Source organism: Leguminivora glycinivorella, chromosome 5 (assembly GCF_023078275.1).
Source record: "Leguminivora glycinivorella isolate SPB_JAAS2020 chromosome 5, LegGlyc_1.1, whole genome shotgun sequence".
Lineage (NCBI taxonomy): Eukaryota > Metazoa > Arthropoda > Insecta > Lepidoptera > Tortricidae > Leguminivora > Leguminivora glycinivorella.
The window spans coordinates 748,188-758,042 of record NC_062975.1 but is presented as its reverse complement, the minus strand read 5'-3'; the positions used below and the strand labels follow the sequence as shown (position 1 = coordinate 758,042).

The window sequence follows — 9,855 nt, the reverse complement described above, 5'->3', positions numbered from 1 at the left end:
TTAGGCAAAAATTTCATTTTTGGAACAAGCTTCTATCGCCGACTGTACCTTTCTTTCAACAGTCATCTGCTTTCCGAGGCGTTTCTATTAAAAACCCCTTACTTGATGGGGATACGACGTTTCATAATAGAGTTCCTATCACCACTTTTCTGCTCCATCATCAGATCAGCTCCATGATACCATAATATACCATAATATTGCATTGTCACGTCATTTACATATGTGTGCGAAATTTCAGATCAATCAGAAACCAGAAAGTGGGTCTTTAGCTTCTACGTTTTGACCCAAACTAACATAAGTACTAACAAGGCAAGTTAAATGAGCTTGTAAAATACGACAGCATTTTTTTCACTCAGTGAGTAATACACCGTGTTTTTTTTTGTTTTCCGTTAAATTCCACACGCAGTTAGGTTCACCATCAGAAACCATCCTGTATATAGCTTTTCGTTAAATTCGAAAAAACATTTTTTTCGTCAAATACATAATAAATGAATTAATTAGTGTGAGAGGACTTTAATCATAACATTAAAGTCAGTGTCAAGTATCTGATGGCACATGTCAAAACAAATAACATAAAAAAAGGTTAGGGATGCCACAACCGTAAGAGTTAAGTAGGGTAGGACGCCAGTTTCTTAAGAGAAATTTATTGTGTTCGGCCTCAAGAACCTTCCCTTAAAGTTAAAATTCAATAAAAAGACGGTGTATTTCATTTACCGTGTAAAAGTATCTTATCCATCATGACACACATTTTGGGAATTATTTACTATCTAATGAGGTGGGTAAAGTTTATATAGTCAGATAGTATACCTAGAGAAGCTCATAATCACGGGGCGCATGGCAAGGAAGCAAAGAAGTGGAAGCATGGGCGCACGTTGGGCAGACAAAATAACGTTTGTGACAAAGACCACATTGCAGGCCTGCATGCACCGGGCTCAGGATCGAGTGGCGTGGAGACAGCTGCTGAAGACTGTCCACATTCGTCACGTCGTTCAGCCATGAGGATACGACAAAGAGGAGAAGAAAATTTATTAAGATTTCAAAATACGAGAGTATTTTCTTCCCTCAGTGAGTAGGTTTTTTTTTACCGTGATACACATTTTAGCAAAAAACAAGGTTAAAGATTATTGTGTCTAAGGTAAAGGCCATAAAAATACTAGTGAATACGTTTTCACTGAGACAATATGGAAAATTACTTGTAACTAGAGAAAACTAGTCTATATTGATACTGACCGGTTTATCAGTGACATAATCACAGACCAGTAAACTTTGAATTAATTGTCCTGGAAAGGTTGAAATAATCGTTCGTTGGTAACAATATGACGGTTACAACATCATAATATCAGCCTCTTATCGCTTCAGTAATTATAGGCCTTTCCTCAAGTACGCCAATTATGCCGGATACCTACTTCGTACGTAGAAATGCATATAATAGCTAAAAATATAAATGTTTCATTTTGAAAACTAAAACAATTAAAAGTCAAAATCTTATGGCTAAATAACTTTTTAACAAAAAATAAAACCGCCTTCAAAAAAAAAAGCGTGTTACAAAACACGGAGAAACTAAAAAGCCAAAAATAATAAACCTTCGAATTCAGATTTCTTATCGGATTGCAATAATCTAAACATCCAAATTATAAACAAATCAATTATTTTTGTAGTCGGTACCAGACCTGTTCGTCGCCTTGCTATTTCCTGTTTGCCCTACCCAACCATACGCAGGCTGGTCCCGACTCCAAAAATAATTGATTTGTTTATAATTTGGATGTTTAGATTATTGCAATCCGATAAGAAATCTGAATTCGAAGGTTTATTATTTTTGGCTTTTTAGTTTCTCCGTGTTTTGTAACACGCTTTTTTTTTGAAGGCGGTTTTATTTTTTGTTAAAAAGTTAATTTATTTGTTGATTTTTAGTGGTTCCTAGTGATATTATATGTATCAGTCCGAATATATGTACAGTAGTGAAAGAATTGTCCTTTAACTCCTAACCATTGAGGAGTTGACCTTCCATCATCAGCTCAGCCACATAAAATTATTACCATCAGACGCAAATACTGGTGCACCTTTGAAAAATACACAAAAAACATTACATGTGCCTATAACATTTGAAGAGTTCCCTCGATTTCTCCAAGATTCCATCATCAGACCACGACTTGGTGTCAATGGGACCATGTCGGGGTGTTACCCGTTCGATCAAAAAAAAAATTTTGAAAATCGGTCTACGATTCTCGGAGATTTTGAGTAACATACATAAAAAAAAAAAAAAAACAAAAAAAAAACATTCAGTCGAATTGAGAACCTCCTCCTTTTTTGAAGTCGGTTAAAAATTAAACACAAACCACATTTAGTCAAATCATTTTATTTCGTCTTTTTATAGTCTCATTTTAATAATTACGTGAAGAACACGATTTTATAATATCTTCTTAATTTGGCATTTTATTTTAGACATAGGTCCTTACAATTATACACCATTGCGACACGTTTAACATAGGTACATTAAACTATAGAAAAAATTGTATAATTAATATGAAAATGTAAACAGGACGATTTATGTCTCTTTATTTACTATGTACAATGATTTTTATAAAGTATAATTCTATGCAATTAAATTATACTTTATTCTACTGTTTATAAAGTTTCATGTATTTAAAAACATTTAAAAACAAACGTAGAGCATACTGATAGTAATATAATCGGTGAACATCCTTAAATAAACTCACAACCTAATAAAGAACCTCCTCCTTTTGGATAAAGAAGGTAGCTAAAAATAATTATATTGACACTATTCTGAAGATTCTTCACATTTGAATCAATATCATAAGAGACCATTCCGGTACTACACCGATCTACCTGTATTAATTTAAACACAAATCGATATTTATGAAATCATTTCCTCAAGGACTAATTTGTCAAACACTAATCTTATACAAATATACTACCCCATCAGTGATTTGTATAGATCAAGTTTGTGATACTGTCCATGTTTAAGACCTTACGCTGTGTAAGTGTGACACTAAATAATATTTATATGTAAGTAACTGAATTTAAAGGTTTTTTAATTAAGGAACGGTTGGCTGATGAAACACAACATAGAGAAGATACTTACATATCTACATGAAAATGAAAACACGTATAGTAACTTAACTCTAAGAGTGACTTAATGAGTAATATATTTGATATTTAAAACTAAGATAGTATACTTACATAAGTTCATAGGAATACGTACAGGACAGTTCAACAGAAAAATAAAATTAGTCAGTCTTTATGCATAAAAATTACATTGAGTAGATAAATGTTAACAATCAACAGAGTTTTAGTGATAATTTCACGTTAACAAGAAAAATCAAACGAATAATAACTTGAAAACGGATAATAGTTATAGATTCATAATTGAACTGTTTTAGATTATATATTGTAGATATAGTATCATTTAGTATTTACAAAACAACAGTTTAAAACAATATGATAGACGGAGACTCATAATTCTCATAAATATATTTCTTTATTAATAAACTACACTCCCTATCTAATTGGTGTCTTGAGAACATATTGCTTATGCTTACATAATAGGAGATTGCATTCACTAACAAAAATAGAATCTTTATTTAGACTATTACCGATTCCAGTCGGTACTATTTCTAGTGCATATGATTGAGATGTATTGTATGTTCTCATGTTTAGAATTTGAGCTTCCCATAAAACGTTACAAGTGTATAATATTTAAAATACCTACATACGTTTATGATACAATAAGATCTCTATAAACTTTGTCTAAGTGCTTAAGTTATAGAATAAGAACACACATTAATCGAATACACCATAAACATTCATAATTTTTAATTACTTTATTTACTCTGTGCTTTAAATGCTTAGTCCGAATATAAAAAATAAGAATTATTCTGATAGGATAGCCACACAATAATTCTTATTTTGGTTACAATCTTATAACAAGTTTAATTCCAGGTTCAGGTGCACTTGTCAATAAGCAATTAGTCCCGTATTAGTTTTTATCTTAATAAAACTTTGCACTTTATTCACCATAATCAAGGTTGCAAGTCTGGTCAAAAACCTTTATTTATATGCAAACCAGAAACTACTACATACCGCTAATTTACTAACTATGTACACATAATTCGTTGATGTTTCACGTATATTTACATAGATATTTGGACAGGGTTGATAGTGAGTGCAGCGCGGATATGTGTGGCTCACGAGGACGTGGCACGGCGCAGGATGGCCGAGTCGGCCGAGGACGCGGCACAGCGCAGGATGGCCGTGTCGGCCGAGGACGCGGCACAGCGCAGGATGGCCGAGTCGGCTTAGATGGCGGGCAGCAGGGGGCTCGGGGAGCGCGGGGGCCGGCGCACGCCGCTCCACGGCTCCCCCATCATATCCTCGTCTCCCTGCACACGCGCACTCGACATACTCTCAGCGTCACACTCCTCAACTTCCCAACTCTGAGATCGAGATTTTGAGATCATTTAACTTAGAGTAGGGTAGCTACGGGATGTCTAATAGGAACGCCACTATCACAGAAGAATTGAAGCTCATAGTCGGATCAATCAGAGTTATTACTCTTGGAACTGCTTGGTGACTTTACCGTTGTTCTTTTTCTCGCGCAATCGTCAGACTTACTGCCTCAGATTGAGATAATATTTCCAAATGTCTCCATGCAGTTTCTTTTACCATAATTATAAGAAAGTTATTGGTCCAATAAGCTTCTTCAAAAAGCACAGCTAACACAAACCTGAGACTTCTTTGAAATGTGTTGGTAGTATTAACAAGATGCCGATTGTCTAGATCACTTTACTCTTTTAAGGTTTAAAAGATAAATGTCAAGTTTGTCGCTAAACTCTGGAAAAAAGCCTAAGGGACCAAAAACACCGCGAATCTTCCGTGTCTAACTCGCGAGGGAACTACGGGAGGAATCCTATTCATACGTGCACTATTGTACCTCTAGAATAATTAAAAATTTAACACATTTAATAGAAACGTTTGCATTTGCAGGACTGGCCCCGTAGCCGAATGGCATTTCTCCGACGCCAAACGAAAACGAAACGTAGTCCGGCTCTGTCGCGCCAATACGCAAGAGCGATAGGGATAGATATCTACTAGCGTTTCGTTTCGTGAGCGTTTGTGCCATTCGGCTACGCACCCTGATTATTAAATAAAACAACAGTATATTATTGCCAATTTATAGCAAATAATTCGGATTGGTCAAAGTTCTGTCAAAAAATATTTTTTTGTAGTTTGAAGAATTGGGTTTTGACATGCTCGAGTCAAGATCACTCGGCAGACACAGGCAGGTTAAAAGTAAAAGAAGGAACAATTCACTAATATCTCTCTTCTACTTAAGTTCGTTAACTTCGTTAAGTTCGTTGTGTAGCGCTTTGTTTTTAGACGCTGCGGTTTTCTAGTAAGTATTCAAAAAAGTCCAATAAGAGAGAAATCTTAAAAACGTAAGGCACAATGGCACACAAATGGGATTCCGCCTAAGGGTTCGTGCGGGGCAGTGCGAGTGAGTAAACCACGTATTACGGTGTCAACACTTACATATAAGAGGTAATTACCATCATCGTGTGAGGCGCGGGGACCGCGTGGGCCGCCGGCGGCGCGGGGGGCGCCATTGGCGGCGGGGGCGCGGGGGGAGGCTCCGGTGACGCCGCGGCGGGGGAGAATGAGGCTGGGGCCAGTGGGGACTGAGCTGAAAGAAAAAAAAATAGATATGGATGTGACATGGTCTTGAAAGGGAGAGTGCACTGGCGGCTCAGTTTTTTAAGATAAGGCACAGTAACCACGGCTGATTGGTACGGAAGTCAAACATGAATTATATTTGTTTCGTGTTTTAATTTGTTGTCACTCGTTTCGAACTTCCTCTTTTCCGCACTTGTATCGTAATGCACTATTGTAGTAGTGACAGGTGCCTCTTAAAATTCAAAACGACCTATATTCCTCTTCTGATAATTTTTTCCAAAAATAACTTCGTCGTCGACACCAGAATTTTTGAGCTTCATTGATTATCATATCTATTATTTCAGATATTGTTAACATACGAATATCTTCAAAGACTATAAATTAGACTAAATTACCAGCAGCCGTCAGTGCCAGAACGAACTGGCTCCAATGCACGCAGCAGCCACAGCACAGCTGCAACGCTGCTCGACGCAGCGCGCGGTGCAGGGCCATGAACAGCAGAGGATTCACTGCAGCATGCACGTAGGAGATGTGCAGCGAGATTTGGAAATACATCTAGGGATGAAAGGTTGGTACGATGTAGTGGCAAATGGTAGGTAATCTATGCTGATGAAAAACCATAGATAAAATAAACTGCGTGTACAGTACTATCGGTATTACTTAATTAAGCTGATGAATCTTATAAATAAACCATCGATACCTAGTTCAATATGTTTTTTTATGAAAATCTGTGATTTCTGCGCACTGAAAACGATCGTTTATTTATATCCTCGTAAGGCCCAATGTACATTACAATGTACATAGTATTGCAATCTAATTTGAACCTTCCATGAACTGGATAAAGTAGAATTTCAATTGTTACATTGATTTTTGAAACAAACAAAAATCTTACCCATTTATTTATAGAAAAAGGTTCAAATTCAAAATGGGAAAACTAACTATGGTGGGCCTTACGAGGATATAGTTAATTTATACATACTATTTAATGCTAATAGTTGCCAATAAATTTATTGAAGTAAAACTTCTAATCTAATGTGACTTCCATTCCAACTGACAGCGCGTAACACAGTCATTGTTACTTTGCGTAGAATGGCGCTCACTCAGCGCGTATCATTCTGTTTTAAAGTGACTCACTCATTCCATTCATTCACTTATTCACTCAATCTGTGACAGGACAGGAATGCCCAGAATGGTTTTGAATGGTGGAATGGTTGGTTGGAATGTGTGTGTTTTATATTTAGATCGAGTGCAAAATAAGTTTCTTTTTTAATAATTTGAGCAAATAACAATGTAAAATATTTAACAGTAAAAAGATGGACGTAACTAAACGCAAAAACGTGAACACTTGACTAGATGTTTTGAGGTTATGTTCGGATCTTTCACTTCTTCCGCGCGGAGGGACTCCACGCACTGTTTTATTTCTTTATAATCACATTTATGCATAACTAGTTTCTAACTTGTGCAACCTAACATTAACAACTTGTGCGGTAATTTTCGTCCTTCGGACCGGATTTGATCCAGCGAGCTAACTTGGGCAATTTTAAAATTAAAGTTGATGTCACCTCCTGCTTACTATTAAGACGACAACTCAATGACCATATAAATGAGACGAAATTTGTATATTAAAATAAATGTGTATAGTAATTTGTACCTCATAAGCGATATGCGACGTAAGCATCGGATGGTGCAGCAGTGTCACAATGAATAGCGGCCCCCAGAACAGCACGTACGCCGCAGTGATGACGACGAACATGCGCACGCGGCGCACCCCCTCCCGCTCCACCCGCGCCAGGTACCCCCGCAGGCGGCGACCGCCACCTAGCGGCAGGTTCGAGCTTTGCATGCGCTGCCCGTCCGCGAGCGCGCCATCTACTGTCTATAAGAAGAACTTGTATCAGCATCAAGTGTGGTTTTAGGTCCGTGAACACTGAAGTTCGTAGACTAATGTTGCTTCCACACCACAACGGTTATTATAAATGTTACATAACATTCTATGACAGGAATTATGTTATATAATGTTATATAACATTGATAACAGCTAGTGTGGGAGGACCATAGGGACATATTTTCTCTGTCTGTTGTAGTAAAAGATAAATATGTCCGCAGTTTGCAAACTTTAGTGTTCGCGGAAGGACGTGTAAATTTTAAATTGTAATTTAAGGATTTCTTTTAAAGCGGAAAGCTACTTAATTTAGAATTCAATTTTATTTAAGAATTTTTAAAATAGGTAAAGGGCGTGTAGGAGAAAAGTTGAATTAAATGTGAATAGGTAAGTAAGGTTATACTTTCTTTATTTAAATTGGGAGAGTTTAAATATTAAAGCGGATACTATAAATGTTATGTTTTATTTAAAGTGTCATAGTTTAACTTTTAAAAGTCAAAAAAGTCTAGTCTAGCCGCATGAGTCTGCTAACTTCAAAAGTAGAAAAAAATACCTTAAGCGAGCACTCAATCTCTAGAAGAGGAATCTTGAGGTTTGAGGAAAATTTTTAAACTTTGGATTTTATTGTATTTTTATGTAAAACTTCACGCGGCTAGACATTAAAATAGATACCAAGGGATATACATCTACAGTGCAGTCTACATTTGCAGCTATAGGTTAATGTTAGGAGTGCGCATGCGACAAGAAGGCAGTCAGGGGCCTATTGCATAACAATTTACAACTCATATTACAAGCGGTAGTCCCCCTCCAATTCATTTTATAAGAAAGAGAGTTCCACTTGTAATACAAGTTGTAAATTGTTATGCAATAGGCCCCAGGTTATTTGCGAGATCCTCACGAAAACGAAGAGAGAAAAAAACCATTCACGTTACATTGTTATTTCACGATATCAGTACTTTTTTCATAATATTTATCAATAAATACTACATATTCACTTTAGTTACTGACTAAAATGTGTCATAAAATACTGTTTTGCCAACTATAGAATTAGTAGTAGTAGTAGATAGTATTTAGTAAACACTTTATTGAACAGAACAAATTACAAATACGTATACAGTGAATAATTATAATGGTTGTGTACAAAGGCGACCTTATACCTTTAAGGGATCTCTTCCAGCTAACCTTAGATTAATTAAGAGAGGAATTATTTAAGTATCAAAGTAGAAGATCGTTTACTTATATCCAACAAATCCTACAATGTCTAGTTTATTCTGATTTAGAGCTTATTTAAGTTCATCTACACCAAAAAATATATCTCCGGAATTTTTAAACAGATGCTAGACCAAGTGCGATTCGATTACGTCATAGCGTGATCGTGAGGATCTTGCTTTGATGGAGCATGCTAGTTTAGGTATAGTAGACGCAAAGCAAACTAACCACCGAGGCACACTGTATTATCTCCCTCACTCAAATTACAACCAGGTAAGTATGAATGAGAAGTTTCTCAACCTTGCTTTGCGTCTACCACGGTAGGTACTTACCCTCGGTCCGACGCTGTTAGGCAGCGAGTCCATACGCCTGTTGTCACCAGCCATGCTGACAAGCGTGGTCACTAGACCAGCTACTCGCACTGCTTCTACGTTAGCCTGCATGCGATAACATTTACATTATCCCCCCTGTGCGGTGTGCAGGTTAAAGCCGTTGAAGGTATAGGCTCCTCTGTTACTTGATGGTGAGATATTTGCGGGAGCCATAATTTTTTGCTTAGATATCCCAATTTGGAAGTACTTCTGAAAGTACTACTTGGAAGTATAGATAATCTAAGTTGTAGCAAATTACCTCATAAAATATGAAAACAATATCGAAAAACCAAATTGAATAATCTGTCAGGAAACTTCAGGATTCATATAGATGGCTAGGAATCTAAATGGAGAAACAGTGGTAGGTATAGTTATTATTATACTCGTATCGCCAAATAACAGACAAGCCTATAAACTTCCGACGCCGTATTCCGCACAGCTCCTAAAACTTTACTCGGCAAATTCCTCTTGACCACCCGATTTTGCATCCATTTAGTATAAGCTGACTCGTGAGAATTTAAATCTTATTTGTGGTGCGAGGCGTATTGGCAAAGTACCAAAAACTCCTAACTCCAGCGTTGGTGTTTGTCGACTATCGCATGATGTAAGAGGTAAGTTTTGTTACGAAGATGTCTACTATATTTATAAATCCTATGGTCGTTACTGATAGTGCATTTCTCCACTAAAATATGTTACAATTAC

General features: G+C 36.7%; 1 protein-coding gene across 6 annotated transcripts in view; it reads right to left on the bottom strand.

Moving 5' to 3' along the window:
- Positions 1 to 2,350: 2,350 nt before the first annotated feature.
- LOC125226253 overlaps positions 2,351 to 9,855 on the bottom strand; it is a 108,039-nt gene continuing 100,534 nt past the window's right edge. For 2 of the 6 annotated variants that reach the window (XM_048130174.1, XM_048130175.1), the window contains exons 7-11: positions 9,115 to 9,219; positions 7,343 to 7,567; positions 6,087 to 6,246; positions 5,568 to 5,701; positions 2,351 to 4,454 (exon numbers count right to left, since the gene is read on the bottom strand). In XM_048130174.1, the coding sequence (XP_047986131.1) occupies positions 4,317 to 4,454; positions 5,568 to 5,701; positions 6,087 to 6,246; positions 7,343 to 7,567; positions 9,115 to 9,219 (762 nt within the window). In that variant the 3' untranslated portion in view covers positions 2,351 to 4,316. Of the gene's footprint in view, positions 4,455 to 5,550; positions 5,702 to 6,086; positions 6,247 to 7,342; positions 7,568 to 9,114; positions 9,220 to 9,855 lie in introns of all 6 variants that reach the window. The other 4 variants (XM_048130176.1, XM_048130178.1, XM_048130177.1 and 1 more) reach the window with 4 other exon arrangements.